Source organism: Sebastes fasciatus, chromosome 4 (assembly GCF_043250625.1).
Source record: "Sebastes fasciatus isolate fSebFas1 chromosome 4, fSebFas1.pri, whole genome shotgun sequence".
NCBI classification, from domain to species: Eukaryota; Metazoa; Chordata; class Actinopteri; order Perciformes; family Sebastidae; genus Sebastes; species Sebastes fasciatus.
This window is the reverse complement of record NC_133798.1, coordinates 21,028,083-21,049,810: the sequence shown is the minus strand read 5'-3', so window position 1 is coordinate 21,049,810 and position 21,728 is coordinate 21,028,083. Positions and strand designations below refer to the sequence as shown.

The following is a 21,728-nucleotide window of genomic DNA, read 5'->3' as shown; positions in this document are numbered from 1 at the left end:
AAGGTATATGTTATTCTCTCCATTGACATACATTGTGCCATATTTTTAATCCAAGCGCCCATTGTAGGTGCATCGGATTTCTTCCAGTTAAAAGCAATAATTTGTTTTGCCTGCAATATAGAAAAATCAATAGATTTCCATTCTTTGGTTCTCAGATTGAGATCTGATGGGTACAAATGTAGCAATTGCATTTTGGGGTCTAGTGGAATGTTTACAGACAAAATGATCATGATTTTATTGATCACCTCCCTCCAGAATTTCTTAATTTTGTCACACTCCCAAATGCAATGCATAAGTGTTCCTTGAGCCTCATTACATTGAAAGCAAGTGTCAGGTATATTACTGTTATATTTATTCAATTTGACAGGGGTTACATAAGTCTGCATCAACCAGTTGTATTGAAGTAGCTTCAAATTAGTGTTGGCTGTTTGTGTCTGAGCCTCCTTGCAGACTATGTTCCAATTATTATCTAAGATGTCCTCCTTTAAATCCACCCTCCATGCGTCAAGTTTGGATATTGAGGTCTCCTGAGAGCCAGATGCAAGCCAGTTGTTTATTAATGAAATTAAACCAGTACTATTACAGTTTTTGGTAATAATTTCTTCTAAGGATGAAAGTGCAGGAATTACTAACGACTGGTTCGTCATAGAGGAGATACAACTTTTCAATTGCAAATATTTAAAGAAATGCTTCTTTGGGATGTTATGTACTAGAGAGATTTCCTCAATGGTCATTAGAACCTCTTCTTTATAAAGGTCGGATAGTTTACTTAGCTCTTTCTTTGCCCATAGCTGGAATCCAGCATCCAGCTTGCCTGGTTTAAATGAAACATTGCCCCAAATGGGACTATATTGGGACGCTAAAATTAAAAATACTACTGTACTGGAAAGATTTTCTTTTCGTGACTAATCATTTATTGGGGTTATTTGACTACACTTTAATTTGTGTAGACTTATTTTTGTTATTATTATTTTTAATCCAGCTAGAAACGTTATTCCTAACTGTATTATAAATCATAACATAGTCTATGAGGAAAAGACACTTGTAATATTTGTATTTTTTTAGACTGTTGTAAATCAAAGAAAAGACAATAGATTGTCAATGCAGTATTATGAAGACTGTCCTTCCCACTGAGTCTAAAATGTCCGAGCAGCCCTGAAGGCAGCATAGTACTGCCACCCAGTCAGGAGTTCGCATGTGAAGTTCACGGCCTGTTTTCCGGTGTTAGTCCACCAGGGGGCGCATCCCGGATCCGGGGCAGACAGTCTCTATCCAACACCAACCGCTCCGCTTCTCCTCCTCCGTACCATGAGCTGAATCTGTCCGGGGACAGACCAGGGGAAGATGGCGGCCACTGACCATTCCCGGTCCGAAGCTGCCAAACAGCGCCGGCAGGATCAGCTTCAGCGATGGCTGGGCTCGGAGACGGACCAGACGGGGTCGGACACCAGGGACACTTCAGCGAGCGGCTCCGGGACGCGGCGGCGGGCGAGAGTCCGGTTCGCCCAGGGTGCCGTGTTTATGGCCGCCTGCTCCGCCGGGGACCGAGAGGAGGTGGCGGCTTTACTCCGGCAGGGAGCCGACATCAACCACGCCAACATAGACGGACTGACGGCGCTGCATCAGGTCAGTCAGGGCGGTTAAACTCTAACGGCTAACTAGCCGTTAGCGACGGTTATTACGGGTTCATGAGTTAACCGTTGAGTTGTTGCTAACTGTCGCTCAACAAGCGGTTTAACCGTTAGTGATCCTCACAGCGCTTCATCAGGTTAGGACGGTTAACTCTAACGGCTAACTAACTGTACTCTAACGGCTAACTAACCGTTAGCGACCCGGGTGATTTACGGGTTTATGAGTTAACCGTTGGAGTTGAATGCTAACTGTCGCTCAACAAGCGGTTTAACCGTTAATGATCCTCACAGCGCTTCATCAGGTAGGACGGTTAAACGTCACTCTAACGGCTAACTAACTGTTGACAACCTGGGTGATTTACTGGTTTATCAGTTAACCGTTGAGTTGTTGCTAAGTGTCGCTCAACTGGCGGTTTAACCGTCACTCTAACGGCTAACTAACTGTTGACAACCTGGGTGATTTACTGGTTTATCAGTTAACCGTTGAGTTGTTGCTAAGTGTCGCTCAACTGGCGGTTTAACCGTCACTCTAACGGCTAACTAACTGTTGACGACCTGGGTGATTTACTGGTTTATCAGTTAACCGTTGAGTTGTTGCTAAGTGTCGCTCAACTGGCGGTTTAACCGTCACTCTAACGGCTAACTAACCGTTTTTCGACCCGGGTTATTTACGGGTTTATGAGTTAACCGTTGAGTTGTTGCTAACTGTCGCTCAACTAGCGGTTTAACCGTTACTCTAACGGCTAACTAACCGTTGGGTTGTTGCTAACTGTCGCTCAACTAGCTGTTTAACCGTTAGTTATCCTCACACAGCGCTGAAGCGTTGACTTAACTTAACGTAACGTGGATTTAACGTTAAAACCGTCATTTCCGTTGCTTTTAACATAGCTGTAACGGAACCCATCTCTTTATCCTCTCTAGATGTGTCTTTAAAAGTCCCAGCAGCAGCATTTCTGGCCTGTGTGTTAGTTTACTAGCCTGTTGTTGGTCTGCTGGGCCAGACTGTTGTCTCTAGTCAGTTAAAGGCTTCTTCTCTCATAGCACACAATGCAGCAGCAGACTGTACAAAACGGCCACCTCGGAGCCTGTGGGATCATTTATAGACACTGACTAGTCCCTGGTGGAGTCTCACTACAATAGTATCTCATTTTCATCATCTGATCTACAGGTCTTCATAGTGTTTTTCTCCAGAAAGAAAGCAAAATGGAAGCCTGTTGACTATGCAACAGGGGGATGTATGGTATAATCAAACAGGATTCAATTTTTGTTGCTTTAGCATGTCCCAGATGGGCTGCACTTCTTTTCTGAGCTTAATGCAGCTCAGCCTCAAAGGTCCCTCCCTCTCCCCTTGACTTTAACATAGCTGTAACTGAACCCATCACTTTATCCTCCATATATGTGTGTTTAAAAGTCCCAGCAGCAGCAGCAGCAGCATTTCTGGCCTGTGTGTTAGTTTATTAGCCTGTTGGTAGGCTGGGCCATCCACATCGTTGTAGTCAGTTATAGGCTTCTTCTTCTAGCATACAATGCAGCAGCAGACAATAAAAACAGGCCACCAAAGAGCCTGTGGGATCATTTTTAGACACTGACTAGTCCCTGGTGGAGTCTCACTACAATACTAGGTCATTTTCATCATCGGATCAACAGGTCTTTAAAGTGTTTTTCTCCACAAAGAAAGCAAAATTGGAAGCCTGTTGACTACCACTATGCATGGTCAAATTATCAAAAATAGAATCAAAGAGGATTTAACCTTCAATTTTTGTTGCGTTTTGCATGTCCCAAATTGGCTTCACTTCTTTTCTGAGCTTAATGCAGCTCAGCCTTAAAGGTCCCTCCCTCTCTCTCCCCTTGACTTCAGTCATAACACAGAGGAGCAGTCTGGACAACATCACTTGTCACACAACCCCTGCTTGATGCAGTATTTCCTCTGCTTGCATGCCTTAAAACACTTGTGAACTCCCAGTCACATGGATTCAACTTTGATATCCAAGCAAGCTTGTCAACATAAAAGATGTTTTAATTTTTTCTGCCCCACTGGAGCTGAATTTGTGGTTCAGCTGTGTGCTCGCAGTGACGTCATGCTTCTTAGAGCGATGCTTTCCCCTTTAAGCCAATTGTGTGTGTGTATTTGATGAAGTAACTTTCCCATGACCGCTTCAGCAGATGGAGCATGTTCCCTGCCTGGATGTTGGCTGAACATGCCCCCTTATGGTTGATCCACATGTTGGACCCAGTGTGGTCCCTCTCCTGCCCCTCCATCCCTTTCTACCCTGTTGCTCATCGGTCGCCTGGCAACCAGAATTAAATATAGGCCCACACTCTCCAAACTTTCCATCCTCTCCATCCAAAGTCTGTCTTCTCCACTGTGCTCTCTCTCTCTCTCTCTCTCTCTCTCTCTCTCTCTCTCTCTCTCTCTCTCTTTCTCTCTCTCTCTCTCTCTCTCTCTCTCTCTCTCTCTCTCTCCTTTGCCCTCCGCCTCCTCCTCTTCTCTCTCTCTTTCTCCTTCCCCTTGCCAATTCCCCATGGAGGGGACTTTAGGGATTTCGGATGAAGAAATGGAAAACATTCCTCAAACAGCCCAAACTGCTGTTGTCAAAGGCGATTTCCACAATGAGTCACTTGATGACCCAGTGAAGGAGTCTGCTGGGAGGCTGTGTGTGTGTGTGCACCCTCATAGTAACGCCCTCTGTTCATTCATTCAGCTTGGAGCACCCACTTGTTCAGAGGGATCCCCCCCTCTGCTGCCAGCGAACGCTGCTTTTGACTCGCATGGTTCTGGCTCTGCTGCTTTGTACCACGAGCCTCATCTCACTGGCTCTTAAAACGACCACGTTTTTTTCCCCAACTTACTCCCTGACTGATTATCTTATATTCTGAAGGAGGGTGGAGACGACTTGTAGCAGCTTTGTGATTAGTTGATTTAGCCCGAAAGCAAAGCCTCTTACAGTAGGTGACTTAAGACGGCCTGATGGACAAGGTTCTGTGTGATTACAGACACTTGCTGTTGTGACATCCTGCAGAGTTAAACTGATGATAATGAATGTCTTGAAATGCTGTGCAGTCTTGCTCTGAGCAGATGTAATCTCATCAGCTGTTAGTGATAGAAATCTGACATTGAAAAATGGTCATTGTCAAGGTAATATCACAGTGAGAAAATTGTTTCGTTAAACTATAAACGAACTATAACACGGGTATAAACAACAAGGCTGTAAAGACGGACAAGTCGGCGTGATGACTGAATTTAGCCACTTGTTAGCAACCGCCCTTTTTAAGACACATAAAGGCTTAAAAAATTCACGAGTGGGGTATTCATTGGTGTATTTTATGTCGTAGAACAAAACGTTAAAATCTCTTTAGCTTGAGTTAACCACAGACCTTAATTCAGGCATCTAACTAAGAACCCATTCAAAAAAACCATTGACTTCCAGAGGAGGGAACCGAAGTGCTAAAATGCTAACTCATTTCCGGGTTTTAAGACTCATTCCGGCAGCACTCTATTTCTTTAAAACAGACCGTTGCTATGGACGCTGTTCTGATGTCGGACTCTGGAGGACCATTTTTGTGTCAATATTTAGATTTCTTAAGTTAGTAGCCGTGTAATAAGCGGTATAATGTACAGCTAGCAGGTCATTGCATAGCATTTAGCTCAAAGCACCACTGTGTCTAACAGCCTCACAGAGCTGCTAACATGGCTCTGGACTCCCAGTCTTGTTTTTGTCTATAATTGGCTCCTAAAATCCTTATTTTCCACAATACGTAGAGAAACTCCCTGTGTACTCAGTGCAGGAATGATTAATCAGTTAGTCAGCCAACAAAAATAATAATATAATCAACTATTTTTGCAATAGATTAGCCTAATTGTTAAAGTAATTTATCAAGCAAAAGTGCCCTTATATTCTCTGTTTCCAGCTTCACAAGAATGAGGATGATAATTGCTGCTTTTATATAATTTCTTTTAAATATCTTTCGTTTTTTACTGTTTTCAGACAAAACAAGCCATATGACTACATTGCATTGGGCTCTGGGGAATGGTTATGGGCATTCACATTATTTTATGCAGTTATCAGAAATATTTTGCGGTAGCCTATTTCTTATTAGGACTGGAGGCTCAACTTTCTTTCAATTTAGGCTTATCTTTATCTGTTTTAGAAAAGTCAAAAAGTATCTTTCTCAAGTCATTTTTGTCAATAATTGAAGAATAAAACTCTTGTCTTTTTAAAAAAGTGAAAAACTACCACTGTTGGAAGGTTAATTCAATCTTTTTTTAGTACAATCAACTTACTTTGATACTAGTGCAGACATCTGCCTCATTCTCTCTTATTTCTAGGAAATTCTTGAAAGAGGCTGAAATAATCTTACCCCACTGGCAAGTTTTATGACTTTTTTAAAGAATGATTTAATAAGCAGAGCTTTTTTGCAGTATAAAAAACTGTTTGAAAAAGGAGCATACGCATACCCTCTGAGGTTTTTTCTCATAAATATGAGCTGAAATTAAAACAACATATCATAACATTATACCATGAGGTCCTCATGGGATTCATTTCAGAACTTGGGATCTCAGCTTGACTTTGCTTCAGGAAAAGCAGTTAAATAGATTCGCTGTTTCACTCACGCCACAAAATGACTGTTTTGGAAAGTACTTGAGGGCTTTTAGCAGCCCACTTCACAGAAAGTCATTACAAGTAGACACAGTAGTCATTGTTTTAGCCGCGGTGCTTTAAGATACATTTAATAGATTTTGGAAGTCTGCAGTTTTGACTTTCACAACAAACCCAAATGAAGTGGGTCTAAGATCTCCTCTCCTCTACTGTACTGAAACTAGAGTGATTGATGTGTGTTGTCTGGTTTCCTTTTTTTTTTTAATGTGTGGAGATTCTTATAATAAACTACTAACAATAAACACTTGTATAGCTATCCATCATGTGGTTGTGTGTCCTCTGACAGGCCTGCATTGATGAAAATGCTGAGATGGTGCAGTTTCTGGTGGAGAGCGGGAGTGATGTCAACAGAGGGGACAACGAGGGCTGGACTCCTCTGCACGCTGCAGCCTCCTGCGGCTTCATCCAGATCGCTAAGTGAGTCACTGCCATTTAACTTACAGTGCCTTGCAGAAGTATTCACCCCTGGAATTTAAATGGATTTTTTTAATATAATGGGCCTACACAAAATAGTCAAAATTGGTGAAGTGAAATGAAAAAAAACGGTTACGGAACGCTCACTAACGAGTCAGCAGCCGACGTTTGCATTTACAGTGAGTGAGCTGACCATCACGTTACGTTAACGAGGAGTTGAAACTCTAACAGCTCAAATCATGTTGCTAATGTTAACCACTTATGTGCTTACTTAATCCTCTTCATCTCCTATGGGTAGTAAGGCTGCAATGAGATCTCCCCATCACATTTTTTCCATGCTGTTCCTCTCCCCATGACAGGAACATCTTGTCCTGCAGCTCCTCCAACTTTAGGATGCACCAGCTAGCAGGGTCGGTTCCAGCTTTTCGGGGGCCCATATGTAAAATCTTGTTTTTTGACCAAATGCTACTTTTTAAACATACAAAATATTTTAATTTAACTTAGCTGCTTTTTTACATCAATATCAAAACAAACATGCAAATTATAAATTAAAAAAATTGATAAATTATACATTTTTGAACAAAAATAAACCACTTTTGATGTTCCATTTATGTTAAAGGTCACTTTGAATGATAAACTAATGATAATATAGAAAAACATAGGTTTTAAATTTGGGACGGTCCGCATTAATTTCGGGGCGGCTTAGGTTGTATTTCAGGATGGTTCTGGGAGGATGGTGAAACAAGTTAGAGAGAGCCCTGCCTCGGGGAAACAGGTCTTTTGTCTTTCTTTTGTGGTGCCGTATTTTTCCATTTTATAATAATGGATTTAATGGTGCTTCATGGGATGTTAAAAGTTTTGGAGATTTTTTATAACCCAACCCTGAACTGTACTTTAGCTTTGTCCCTGACCTGTTTGGAGAGCTCCTACATGGTGCTGCTTGCTCACAGATGTGGAGCCTTTCAGAACAGATGTGTATATATACTGACTTCACTTGACCTTTACTTAACTAGTATATGTGACTTCTGGAGGTAATTGGTATCACCAGATCTTATTTAGGGGCTTCATAGCAAAGGGAGTGAACACATACTGTATGCACGCACCACTTTTCAGTATTTTATTTTTTAAAACATTTTTTATTTTTTTCATTTTTCACTTCACCAATTTTTAGTTTTGTGTAGGTCTGTTATATATAATCCATATAAAAATCCTTTCAAATTCCAGGTTTTAATGCCACAAAATACTAAAAACACCAAGAGGGGATGAATACTTTTGCTGCGCACTGTAAATACCCCAAAGTATTAGGCCTACATTAGGCTGAGTAACTGTTAAAATGCTATGGTTGTGAATAATATGTATAATATTGCAGGACATTGTATAAACAATGCTGATGTCAGTGTTTATACATCTAAGAATTCTAATATGTATCATCATATTCTAGTTTAACTCTTTCATTCTCAACTCTGTGTGCTATATGCTGACTGTGTCTTTGTTTTTGAAGATACCTGATAGAGCACGGTGCTCACGTCGGGGCGGTGAACAGTGAAGGAGAGCTTCCTCTGGACGTGGCCACGGAAGACGCCATGGAGAGACTACTCAAAGGGGAAATCAAAAAACAAGGTGAGGAATCGACATGAACACTTCCAATCCGACAAGTCAGATGCTGAATCATGTCTGTCCTGTTTAAACATGGCTGTGCATGTGATCTTTATGATAATCTCAAGTACAATATGTGACGTGTTTTATCATCAGAATTAATTGTTCAATGAATTCATTTTTCAAGCAAAAGCATTTGCCAAACTTGGAAAATATTCTGTCATCTACTGTAGGTAATATACTGACTATGTTTAAGTACCTCATACCACCCCACTTCAAAACACCCAAACTATCCCTTTAAAGTATAATAATCTTTTACTGCCTTTTTTTTCTTCTTGATAAATCAGTATTTATTTTCCTCTATTCTTTCATTTCCAACTAACATTTGTACTCCTTTCAGTGACAACATGCCATTCCTTCAGAAATATATCACAATAGTATGTTGTATTGTTGCCAGTACTTTAAGCCTTTTCCATGTAGAACCAAAAGTTTCAGTATGTGAATTAATTATGCCAAATTAACTGAGCACTTTCTGCAAAGTTAGTAGTTTCACTGATGGGTAGAGGCTTTCCTTTACAGTATGTCTTTACATGAAGTATTGGATCCTAATTTGCAGTTTGAGCGCTGTTGATGTTTGAAACAATGTGAGCACAGTGTAGCTGATGAGGTGCTTTTAGGTAATCCACTGTATATTCCATGTGGTTTGAAAGAATGGTTCTCAATAGCTTTGGCATCAATTAATTTCTCTATGAGCCGAATAAATTAGGAACTCACACAGAGCTCGGGCTACTTGGAGCGAAAAAACTCTTAAACAAATCAGTCTCATAAATGGCAAAAACCTGCTTTGCATTTTTGTCCTGTTTTAACAAGCGGTCATGTTTAAAGCACACGTCTCGCTCAAAGACAAAAATAGGCAAAGGAAATGAGGACAGAGTCACTGTGTACCAAATGTTCTGTGACCTTCATAGCACTGACGTGTACTGAGGCTCCAGGCTTTTATCTTCAACACAGTCAAATACACACTTCGCTTAGATCCATTATGCAACTGAGATCACAGCTGATAAATGAATGTGAAATTGAATATTTAGTCTTTTAAAATCTGATTTCTGTGTGTGTGTGTCTACATTTTCAATCGCCACTGTTTCACGTGTGCGTCACAGCAATAGACGTGGACATGGCCAGAAAGGAGGAGGAGAGGGTCATGCTCCAGGACGCCATGGCGGTGCTGGCAGGAGGTGGCACCCTCACACCTCACCCAAACACCAAGGCAACCGCTTTGCATGTCTCCGCCGCCAAAGGCTACATCGAAGTCCTGAAGTGAGAATCAGTCTACACTACGCACATGAGAGCAATGACAGCTTGTTAGCTTTTGTCTTAATTTGGTATCACACCAAGTCAAACAGCTTTTATTCACAGCCTCTCCTCGTTACCCTCTCTCTTTCCTCCTCTCTTCAGGGTGCTGTTACAGTGTGGGGTTGGGGTGGACGTGGACAGCAGGGACATCGACGGGTGGACGCCCCTGCATGCAGGAGCTCACTGGGGGCAGGAGGAGGTGTGCTCCCTGCTGGCTGACAACATGTGCGACATGGGTGCCGTCAACAATGTGGTAAGCGCGAGGCAAACAACCTTTCCTCTCTGCATAAGCTGAAGATGAAGGCTTTATTAGTGCCATGACTGATGATGCTCTGTGAATGTCCTTGTAGGGCCAAACACCTCTAGATGTCGCAGACGAGAAACTTGCGGACACTCTGGAGGAGCTGCAGAAGAAGCAGAACGCTGTGAGTGTGCCTCCATAGAGGCTCCACCACAACTATCTCGCTCAGTTAGATAAACCTTATATGATTGATAGTGTTACAGCGGCGAATGTTCTCCGTGTTTATGTGTGTTTATATTCCTCTTCAGTTACGCAGCGAGAAGGAGAAACAGACTCCTGTTATTGAGACCAGCCCGCCGGTCTCCATGGTACCAGCTCGCACGCGCAGGTCAGTGCCAGTGTGTCGGTGTGTGGGCATGTGTTTGTGTGTGTGTATGTGGGCACACGCTACGCTGTTCCTCAGCTGAATCCCAGTAATCCCAGTACCAGTAGTTTGCATGCAGGTATGATGTTAACAGTCCCAGCATTCCTTTGAACCTTGTTGCCTCTATCCACTGACATTACACTGGATAGATGTAGCAGGCAGCGACATTCTGTGTCCCAGTTTCATACTGAATACTAAATGTTACTGTTGTCAGTATATTATACTTCTACCTCAAATTCAGCATAGTTCTAAAGGATACTTTTGTCCTACACTGCAACAGAGAGAGAAAAGAGTTACACGTCACCTCGCCAGATTTCAGAACGAGACTTCTTGAGCAAGACTCTTTCCATAATGTCAGACACTTATAATAACAATCAGAGCCTGTCGTGGCAAAAACAAGCACTTTTAGTGGATGTTAATGACGGAGCCAGCTGGACACAATAGCTGCCGTCTACTGCGCTCTCCCTCAAAACTGGACCAATATCATAAATTGTTGTCCCTATTAGTCATTTAGACACAAAAACATGGGTAAATGGGGTCCAGGTTGAAAAATACCAAAGTTACCCTTTAAGAAAAAAAAAATCAAATGATAAATAAACAAATGTCTTTTGAAGGAGCACTTATAACTAGCACTTTGGGGTTTGCAATATGGATAAAATCCTCCATCACGGTATATGTAATCTATCATGCAGTGAATTGTCTTGAAAATCCATTGCAAAGCTGTTTAAGTTTAAAATTACAAGACAGTAATCTGTTCTTGGCTAATCTAGCAAATCAAATAACTGACAAATCAAGATACTTGATTACACATACACATTGCTCACTACCATCAAAGGGATAGTTTGGCTGTTTTGAAGTGGGGTTGTATGAGGTACTTATCCAGGGTCAGTGTATTACCTACAGTAGATGATGGTCAGCACATCCCCAGTTTGGAGAAACAGCCAGCACAGAACCAAAGCAATGTACTGCTGTGGACGGCAGTAAAACATACTTTAGACACCTAAAAGAAAGACCCCAAAATAAAATAATATCAATTAATTTCCCTTTAAGTTTCCTCATCTTATACTGGCAGCAGTTTCGAACTCTAAACTCAATATAAATGAATTTCTTTCATACTGAAAGCCAAAATGGTACACTATGTAATTAATAAAAGCATATACGTTGTAATATACAGTATGTGGTTGGGACACACATTTGTGTGGATTCTGTAAAGTGTGCATTATCACATGTTATGAAAAGATTATAGAAAATAAGTGATTAAAGGTAGGGTTGGTGATGCTGATAAACACTAGATTTAAAAAAAAAAAATGATCCAACTTAAAAACAAGCCCAGTGTTGCTAACTCTTTTCCAATGAGTAAGTAGCTAGCAGCACCAGCTCCAAAAGTTCCTAAATCTAGCGAGAAAGTCGCCAAGTCGGCAGCACTGACAGTCCGTCGCTTCAGGCTTCCCTCCAAAGCCAGTCCCCCACAATTATCATAATGAACGTAAACAACATGGCTGTTGTTAGTACTCACATCTGTCAAGCTAGCAGCTTGTGGAAGACTCCGGTGATGCGCAATGAGTGCACAGGCAGAGTGCACGCAGGTAGACGGGCAATTAGCCCGTCCAATCATTACATTCAGGCCAAATGAAATGATTGGACGGGTTTATTACAGTCCTGTAACAGCCACAGATACTGGATTTTTTCTTTTTTTGCCATAGCATTTAATTTATTGATTGCTGTCAGGATGTAATGAGAATTTCAACAAATATAAAAAAAAATATTTGAACAGCACTACCAGCCCTACCTTGAAGTAAAAAAACTGTAGGTTGAAGTTACACATAGCTAAGTGGTGATCTAGCAATAAGACAGCAGTGCTACACATGGCATCATCACAGGAAGTGACCCACTGTTCCACCCACCGACTTGTTGATCGGCGCATGCTCGCTCTAATTGGCTGCACGTGGAATGATTGCCCTCACTGATCAGCTCCCTGCATGCCACCTGTTGTTCCACCCCACCTTGGCCCCGCCCCTGCAGGACTTCTATCTCTCGTATGAGCAGCAAGGAGAAGATCTGCCTCCATGAGCGGGAGAAGCACCCACCTCCTGCCCTGCAGAGCAGCCCGGCCGAGGACGAGGAGGAGGAGGGCCAGACGGGACAGAGACAGCCTCAGAGCCAGGGGAAGGCCTCCAGCAGCTCCAGCTCGGAGGAGGAGAGCGAATCGGAGAGCGACGCCGAGTCGGGTAAGAGGAGCTGCTGGAGTCTGTATTTCGAAGGGAGTCAGTGTTGTGATTTATTGATAATATTTAAGAGAGAAGTTGTATGTCTTATCAGGTGGGTTTTATGAATGATTTTTTTTATGATTCTACTAGTGATTTATTAATTACCGACCTTTGCACGGTTGCAGAGAAAGCGAAAAACCGAGAGATCATAAACAACTTGAACAACAAACGCAACACCACCAGCCTGCTTCCTACCTCCATGCCAACGAGTACTGCTGCAAGCCAAGTGAAAAAGGTAAATTATAAAGATATTATATAGAGAATATCAAGTGTGTGTTTTAGTTGCATGACAACAATACTGAACAACACAGATGATGACTTGTGCTTGCTCTGTAGCAGGACCCAGGCAAGCCCCCAGCCCCTGAGGCCCCGGGCTCCTGGAGGACGTCTCTGAAGAAGGCGGGCAGCTCGGTGACTCTGGGCTCAGCTGGACTGTCTGACACCAGCCAGGACCCCAGCAGACCTACAGAGACCGTCCTGGGCATGACCCGCTCTGCCTCCAGCCCCCGCCTCAGCTCTGAGGCCGACACCAAAGTACGCACCACGGGCACTCACATGATTCAAGGATGTATACGCTCATGAAACCAGTTATTGTTTTATAAATCTCAATAACGCTCCCCCCTCGTTCTCAGGAGCCAAGGCTCGCTCGGGTACCGCCCATCCCAACACGGAGACTCTTCAGTATTCCAGACACCAGCCCTGACAACTCCAACAGGTGGGCCGCTGCTTTCATATGCTTCTGCGCTTGTGAAACCAGAATTTTGTTTGTCTGAGTCACCGCATATGTGCCCTTGTCACCCTGTGTCTCTCTCTCTCTCAGTTGGCTAAGTCGTAGCTCCTCTTACACCCGGCGCCTTCATAGTCAATCAGGGAATGATTTCACTAGTTCCACCCCCTCTTTGCTTCACAGGTCAGTCACGCTGCTCACTGCCCGTCCTGTATTTGTTTGCTCTCCTGTTTGTGTGTGATTTTTGTTATTGCTGTGTCACAGCTTATTACATTCCCCCAGCAGTGAATAATAATTTGTGTGTGTGTGTGGCTGTGAAAGACGCCTTTGTGTTTCCAATGGGCTTTGTCTCGTTTCTAGCTCATCTTATGGAAAGAGACTGGATGACCCCACCGTGACCTCAGCTAACACAGGAACAAGCTCTGCTGGACTCAGCCGCCTTAATAGTGTCTTGGCCCAGAGGTAGTTCATTTTTATACTCATTTTCCAATTGATTTTCCTCACTTGTGTGAAAGATCTGATCGTTACCTCTTCTCTTTCTCCATAAGACTTCCTCAGGAACAGACAGAGAAGAAGGATCAGACTGCCGTCCCCACCTCCAACTCTCGGAGCACGACCACGGGCGAACAGGAGGCCAAGCAGAGGCGCAAGTGAGTCAAGGCTGTTTGTGTGTGTGTGTGTGTGTGTGTGTGTGTGTGTGTGTGTGTGTGGATGGCAAAGGGCTGTTGTTTGTAAATATTATACCTGATGGTGTAGCATTGAGTCTAATAGTGTGTGACCTTTGTAGATCATATTTGACGCCAGTGCGGGACGAGGAGGCAGAGGCGCAGAGGAAGGCTCGCTCCAGACACGCACGCCAGTCCCGCCGCTCCACTCAGGTACAAACGTCATCCGCTCAGATGTTCACTCCGTGTTCACAGAAGTACTGTGTGTCAGGATGGTGTGATCTCTTTTTCCCATCAAGGGGGTGACGCTAACAGATCTGCAGGAGGCGGAGAAGACGATGAAGACGGACAACAAAGGGAGAGAAAAGAAGGAGGAGGAAGAGAAGGAGAAAGAGAAGGAGGCAAAGGCCAAGAAGGGAGAGGAGGGGGTGAGAGCTGTATATCAGAGTTATAGGCCTGTGTTGGCTACTCTTATATAACGCCTTGTGACATCACTTAGCGGGGGGATACTGTGTTTACAGGAAGTGAGCTGGAGGTCTCGTATTGCCAGTCTGCAGAAGTCTGACCTGCTGGGCCTCACGCAGCCCGCTGGTACTCCACGCCCTCAGACATCTGACAGGAGAGGTACGCATCACCACTTCACCAAACGTAGAGCTTGACAGTGTGGGTGTTTGTTGAAACATTTTGATGTACTCTTAAACGACTGCTGTCTGGCTTTGTTCCAGATGTTGAGGCCAGCACAGGGGAGAGCGAGACGGAGAGATGGGCCAGGGAGCGCAGGGAGAGGAGACAGGCTCGGGCCAGAAGGAAGGCACCGAGGACCGGGGAGGTAAACACCGCAACATCTTTTACAGTGCTGGCCCTGACCAATTTGGTGCCCTAGGCAAGATTTTAGCTGGTGCCCCTCCACCTCTTTTATTTTTATATATATATCAAATTTCATTTAAAAGATCATATAGTCATCATAAAGGTTATATTTTAATAAGACTTTGCCTGTCTCGTTGATCACCATGATCTTAAAATTGGAATTATTCTCCTCCTCGGTATTTGGTTTACTTGGCCTAACCCTCTGAAAATGATGGTGGATCATCTGCATGCATTAACACGACTGTCTTTTAAAGGCTGTCGTGGATTTCAGTTTTTAAGATAGTGGATAGACAGTGGTATCAAATGAATCTTGAGATTGCCATGAATCCGTCGATATCAATCTTGTGATGTTAGCTTACTGGGAAAGGGTCTAAATATCGCTCCATAGTTGAGCTGTCTTTACCACGAGGTCCGCGACACCTCAGTGGCAAACGGCAGTGTTATGGCCAGGCTGTTTGTGCCCCTACGGCACTTGGTGCTCTACGCACAGCGCGTGATGCGCATGTGCCTAGTGGCGGCGCTGATCTTTTCAGCTGGAAAACTGATGCAGGAATGAAAAAAACAAAACCAGTAATGTTTTAACTTGACTTGTCTGTGTCATCTGCAGAGCGATGACAATGATCCCAGTGGAGAGGAAGAGTTCTCAGGCAGTGGGCAGGATCCACAGGTGTGTGTGTGTGTGTGTGTGTGTGTGTGTGTGTGTGTGTGTGTGTGTGTGTGTGTGTGTGTGTGTGTGTGTGTGTGTGTGTGTGTGTGTGTGTGTGTGTGTGTGTGTGTGTGTGTGTGTGTGTGTGTGTGTGTGTGTGTGTGTGTGTGTGTGTGTGTGTGTGTGTGTGTGTTTATATATTGGTCTCAGTGGACTGTAACCCAAGACACCTGCCATAACCTGTTTGTTCTCTGTTTACAGACAGACCAACACTTGAGCTCCAGGTATGAATTCAGCCTTTGACCTGTTTGATTTGCCCTCTGTCTTCATTCTGTCAGCACAGTCTCAATGATAGCAGCGTCTCTGACCTCTGCTCTGCTCGTCTCTCAGGTCTTTTAACGACTGCACCCAGGGTGGAGGCTCTGACAGCAAGGATTTTAAGAAGGTCAGCAGACGGTACTGGTATTGAGGTCAGAAAAGGAGTTTTTCCTGTTTGTCCCAGCGATTTACTACTCTGTGTGTTTGTGTGTGTGTAAGATGTTCGAGGACGTCTCCAGAGAAAACAGTCAGCTCCAGTCTCAGCTGCAGGACACCCAGAGGATTATCAGTCAGACCAGGTTGGACCTGGAAAAGGCCACACAGGTGATGACACAGACACACACTGAAGCTGCATTCACACCAGATCCAGCGGTGAGGCGAAAACGCAACTCCTCCCATTCATTTTGAATGGGGCGTAGGGGTTGGTGAAAAAAAAGCAGTGGCCTGCGGTGAAAAGTAGTAACAGAATCAACTTTTGGTAGAACACACCCGAAATCACGTTGCGGTGGCCAGTCAAGTAACCAGCGAGTCAGTGAGAGAGCACAGTTAAGATCCCTGCCTCTCACTGCCTTGGGAGGGGGGCCAAAAACAACTTTGATACAAGAACGTTTAAAAAACTATGCTCAGAAGTTCGTATAACAGCTGACAACATGGATGCTGGTAAGAGAACTCTCCAGTTCTGATATCACTGACACTATTATAGCATCTACGCTAACCTCTTCAGGAGTTGTTTAGAGCGAACAGTCGCCACACTGGCTTACCGGACACTAACTAATTAATTGAAGCCTGACCAAATGGATTTTGATGTGATATGTGATCCTGTGATTCTCGCATGATCCCCTGACATTGTAAGAATCCAGTTGCCGTGCAAGTGTAACTGAAGATTATGTAGATATAAGAAGCTCATTCTGAGCTAACGAAAACACAATAATTCTTATTTTATTAAAAGAAAACATACTTATTAATATTATATCCCATTTCTGCCAATAGATCTCTGGAAATGCTACACACTGTTCCTTTTAAAAGAAGAACTAATTCAGTTATCCTCTTACAAATGAAAAGTTGAATGCATTAGCAATACAATGAATGCATCCTTGCTTTCATCAATGCACTCAGGAGTTCTGCTTCCTTACTTGGTCTGGTATGACCAGTAGCCAGTGGTGGCTAAAGTAAGCTAATGTAAGCAAACATAGATAATGCTGTGTAACTGACGTTTGTAGCTTTATGACTACTTGTGCTAATGTTACACTATGTTTTACCTTTTACCATCATCCTGTTACTGTCACTTATAGACACAGTGGTTGTTGTTTTGCTTTAATGGAAATTCTAATTAGCAAAGACACATCAAGATGTTGCAGGTTGTAACTTTGATATTCATAATGGCTTTTGATCATGTAAGCCTACTGTTGTGGTGATGATGTTAATGTTATTGGTTTGTTGTATCCAACAGAGACAGGAGCGCTTCACTGACTGCTCAGCCTTGCTGGACCTGGAGAGAAAGGTAATGCATCCGTGTTGATGGTGTTACTGGTTGTTGTGGTTGTTGTAGCTTCAACTGCCTCACTACTGCCACCCCTGCTGTCTGTTGACGCTCTCTCCTCTCTCCTCCCCACTTGAACCACTTTCTCACCGGTTTTCACTCACCTTTTTCTTCTCTACGTCACCTCCTCTCTGCCCCCCCGACTCTCCGTCACGCTTTCCTGGCGTCAGGACCGGAGGATGTTGGAGCGGCGAATGGCAGAGCTGGAGGAGGAGCTAAAGGTGAGGAGAGACGAGTCTTATCGTGGCCGCAGACACTTTGCATGCTTCTGCTTGATTAGCTTGGCTTTAGCTTGTGCAGGCAGCAGTGTTGTGGAGGCACACTGTAGAGTGGTTTTATACAGTACACCTTCTCTCGACCTGTTTTCAGGGTGGGTGATAATTGTTTTCTGTTACATGTGACTCATTTGGTTGTTTTTTTACATTAATTGATGTTTCTGTTTCCCTACTGAACAACTAACTCGAACCCATCTGATCTCTGCGCCCTCTTAATTTTGTCTCTTAATTGTCTGACGTCTCCAGTACTAGAGAATGAAACAGGTAAAGTCCTTTTGTTAAAGGAAAAATGCAACATTTTTGGAAATAGCTTGCTGAGGGTTGGATAAGAAGATAGATACCACTCTAATGTCTTCATGGTTATTATACCCGCCCGACAACGTAGGCGGGGAGAAATAGCGCTCCGCGTGTCCGTCCGTCCGTTCGCGTGACACACTTTCGTTTCCGGAGCAGAACTCGAAAACTATTTAACTTAGGATCTTCAAATTTGGTATGATGGTTCACAGTGTGTTCTAGTTGTGCCTTTTGGGGGTTAGAAGTCCACCGTGGACACAGGAGTCCAGGTGTTGAAATAAAAGCAAGTAATGAAGTGGTTAAAACCTGGAGAGCATCTACTGGCTTTATCCTGAGGAAGGTGAGCTAATAACAAGCTAGACTGTGCTCAATAGACTAATTCCATTAGTTCCAAAAGGGCAAAACCGTTGGCCCTACTTTAGTAGGGGTCAAGCAGTGAGCCATGCTCACTTTTGCCTTGTTATAAAACTACCACCAGCAGCTTGGTAGCTTAGCTTAGCATAAAGACTGGTAACAAGGGGAAACAGCTGGCCTGGGTCCGTCAAGTAGTAGCTTCAGCCTCTTGACTGGAGTCTCTGCTGGTCGCCTGGTAAAATAAGCAGGCCTCCAAAATAATAGGGAGCAATCGGTCTAACCTGGATATTCATATTCACTTCATATTTACCATACAGACATGAGAGTGGTATCAATCTTCTCATCTAACTCATAGCAACACAGCAGATACATTTATTTTCCAAAATGTCAAACTATTTCTTTTGATACTTTAACATGCTGTGATTCTAGGATGCAAAAAAAATATATTTGGAGTAATACAGATTTACTTGAAGAAATGATTTCTGTGCTGTTATTTCTAGTTCTCTGCTACTGTTTTCTTTTTTTTTTATCTCCTCCTTTGAGGCTTTTGACACTTCAGTGTTTCTCACAGAGGATTCAAACATCACTTGTTTGCATTACACTAAAGCTAAAACAGTAAAGCATCACAGTCCTTATGGCTTACAAAAACCTACCAACTTTAAAAATGACCCCGCTGTCTTCCACTCAACTGTATTTAAAATGAATTAGGTGTCCTGCTTCTCCTTAAATGTTGTGATGACAGCTTTATTAGAAACATTTATAGCATTGATATGAATAAATCGTCAAACTGTCTGCAGTATCTCATATTACAGTAATGTGAAAACAAGCAATAACTTCATAAATCTGGATTTATATTCTGTTTTAATGCAAACACAATTTTTACCACCAGGTTCTGGTCGATTTGAGAGCAGACAACCAGCGTCTTAAAGATGAAAATGGAGCACTGATCCGTGTCATCAGCAAACTCTCCAAATAGACCGAGAGAGAGACACGAAGAGCAGGGAACCCCCTACACCCTACACCCTCCACCCTCCGTCCATCCATCCATCCATCCATCTTTCCATCCCTCCCTGCTTCCACACATTCCTCCCAGTGCCAAAGAGAGAGAGAGAGAGAGAGAGGAAAGAAGAACACCACAGCTTGACTTGGATTGTGATGCCTCTCTGTGAACAGCTGGAGTGGCTTTTGTGTGCCTTACTGCCCGTTAGTCACAGGAAGTCCTCTGGCGTGAAGGCCTGTGGCTCTGGTCAGAGGCTCCCAGAGTGGCAACATGAGACTCGGCAACAACCAGAATGCCCACGGCTGGTGCAACACACAAAACATCTACTACGACTGTGCATCAGGGGAACACCGACGTGCACGCACATTCCTATGCGTGCATCACATACTTCCTCCGTGCACATTCCACGAGCGCACAAGGCAGCTTGGGCCTTAAAGCTCCCACTTTAATATTTATTTTTTTTGTGAACACTCTCACGTCACACATTCACGAATTTACCCCACTCACAAATCTAACGTGTTGTCAAGGTTTTGGTGAAGTTCTTTAAAAAAAAAAAAAAAAAAAACAGCTCTGAAACCCATTTCAGGTTCTGTCTTTACATTCAGCACCGTCCTGACGACAGGGGGAAGTCCACGAAGCTTCGTTGGGTTGTTTTGTTTCCCACATGCAAGTGTTTGAACCCACCTACCTCTCCACCTATGCACTTCCCCACATACATTTTTATTTTTGTGACCACAGACACACTCCATGCTCTTAAAAAATGACCGCAGAACCAGGTCAGTCGACCACGGCACTTTACTCTCTACAAAGTAATAAAAGACGTGCAACGCTTTGCCCGTCCTCCAGACAGACCAACTTATTTCAGAGTAGCATCCTCTCACTTAGCAAGTGGAGGGAGAAGTTAACCATAACTGAAGGTCAAAGGTCATTGCACAATTCTGAAATAAATTGCTGTTCTGTCAAACGCCTATTCTGCTATGGATGGTTTTAATTATCACCATTGATAAAGATATTATTTTCATAGTTTTTCATCGTCAATTCCTCTCTTGCCAGAGAGCATGGTTATGTATATTATATTTGTATAAATATTAGTCTTGAATAATACCCCCCTTTGAAGTAAAATTCCATGTAGCCTTTCTTCACATGTTGGTTTTCTAATATATTGAATGGATGTCTGCACCCTAATAAAAAAAAAAAGTGTGTTTGTAGCGACGGCCTGGTTATTATGTACACTGCGAGAATTTGTATCCACCTCCATCACTTTGTATCTTAACATCGTTCCCATGCACAACGTTGAATCCTACTTGGATTCCCGGCTTCTTAGTCATCAAATTTCTCACTTTTGAGATTTGTGGTCACCTGGTTGTTTGTCTTTTTCGCTGCTTCACTGTCATTGTATCATCTCTTCCTACAGTTGTTGTGTTTTCTGTCAGCCAGATGTCCTTCATCACTGGGGAGGGGAAAAAAAGAGGAACAGAACAGCTGCAACACAGTGAGCATAACTGAGGAAACAAGGCAACACAGATGTATTTACAGTATGTTTGGACTGGTACAGTAATCTACTGCTGCTCCCAGCTGGACGGTACATCATGAGTGGCTTGACTGACAGGAGAGGAATGAGTGTCGTTACATATGCTGGTGCTCAGTAGATGTCTGAGAGTCCCGTTGTGTTTTGAGCTCCCGTACATTTGGCCTAAAGTTAACAGCAGTCATCCATCTGTATGTCTCATCTGGGAGCAGAGAGATGGACCACTGTCCTGCAGGGTAGAAGTACTGACAACAAGCTGAGCTCCTAATAAGGCAGGGCAGGCTGGCCGAGGCACTCTCTCTGTAAATATCCCTCAGGTCTGAGAAAGACAGAGGAAGGGAGCTGGGGAGGAAGAGGGAAGCGGATGGATTGCAGCCTTATATGGACAAAGCACTGCTTTTCCCAGGGTTTGTGGCTCTGACCCCCGGCATTTTGCCAGATGCTGCACAAACGGCTCCTCGGCGCCACCAAGTGGTGCAACTAATGCAATGCCACAGTTGAGCTGAGAAAATGTATCTTGTCGATTACAGTTGTTTTTTTTACATTTTTGACAGCTAGTTTTCCAGAAGCACTTACAATAAATAAGAAATATTGTGCTTTTGTCAACAAAAGCCTCAGACAACTTTGTAATCAGGGCCCTTCATTGGAAACAAAAACTGACCTGGTATCAGCCTTAAAGTGGTTTTTGCATGTTTACCTAATCTTTAGACTTAAAATTAAGTTTTTTTATAAAACTTATATTCTACATACAGGTACATACGTGAAATTTAACCTCTGCATTTAACCCATCCTTTAGAGCAGTGGCCTGCTGTAAAGCACCTGGGGAGCATTGGGGTTCAGTGTTTCGCTCAAGGACTTTGACATGCAGACAGTAGGAATTGGGGATCGAACCGTCGACTTTGCGGTTAAAGGACAACGACAACCCCCTCA

General features: G+C 43.4%; 1 protein-coding gene across 8 annotated transcripts; it reads left to right on the top strand.

Moving 5' to 3' along the window:
* Positions 1–1,199: 1,199 nt before the first annotated feature.
* On the top strand, positions 1,200–20,476 carry LOC141766145 (protein phosphatase 1 regulatory subunit 12A). Of its 8 annotated transcripts, none has more exons than XM_074632715.1 (25): positions 1,200–1,626; positions 6,576–6,706; positions 8,205–8,323; positions 9,460–9,616; positions 9,755–9,905; positions 10,003–10,077; positions 10,202–10,281; positions 12,364–12,545; positions 12,710–12,819; positions 12,921–13,118; positions 13,217–13,299; positions 13,405–13,494; positions 13,672–13,773; positions 13,860–13,961; positions 14,099–14,189; positions 14,276–14,404; positions 14,498–14,600; positions 14,702–14,805; positions 15,451–15,510; positions 15,751–15,773; positions 15,880–15,934; positions 16,027–16,131; positions 17,258–17,308; positions 17,518–17,568; positions 19,160–20,476. In XM_074632715.1, exons 1-25 carry the CDS (start codon positions 1,345–1,347, stop codon positions 19,244–19,246), a joined length of 2,721 nt encoding a protein of 906 aa, XP_074488816.1. In that variant the 5' UTR covers positions 1,200–1,344; the 3' UTR covers positions 19,247–20,476. The 8 variants fall into 8 exon arrangements, with proteins under 8 accessions (XP_074488816.1, XP_074488815.1, XP_074488821.1 ...); XM_074632714.1 differs by having other exon boundaries at positions 12,340–12,545; XM_074632720.1 differs by lacking the exon at positions 13,405–13,494.
* The last annotated feature ends 1,252 nt before the right edge of the window (positions 20,477–21,728 follow it).

What these genes read in the sequence shown, in the direction of transcription:
- LOC141766145 (XM_074632714.1), top strand. Translation starts at nt 1,345, where the DNA reads ATGGCGGCCACTGACCATTCCCGGTCCGAAGCTGCCAAACAGCGCCGG. An exon ending in GGCTACATCGAAGTCCTGAA is followed by an intron (nt 9,617 to 9,754) that starts GTGAGAATCAGT and finishes TCCTCTCTTCAG; the next exon opens with GGTGCTGTTACAGTGTGGGG. An exon ending in AGGCACCGAGGACCGGGGAG is followed by an intron (nt 14,806 to 15,450) that starts GTAAACACCGCA and finishes TGTCATCTGCAG; the next exon opens with AGCGATGACAATGATCCCAG.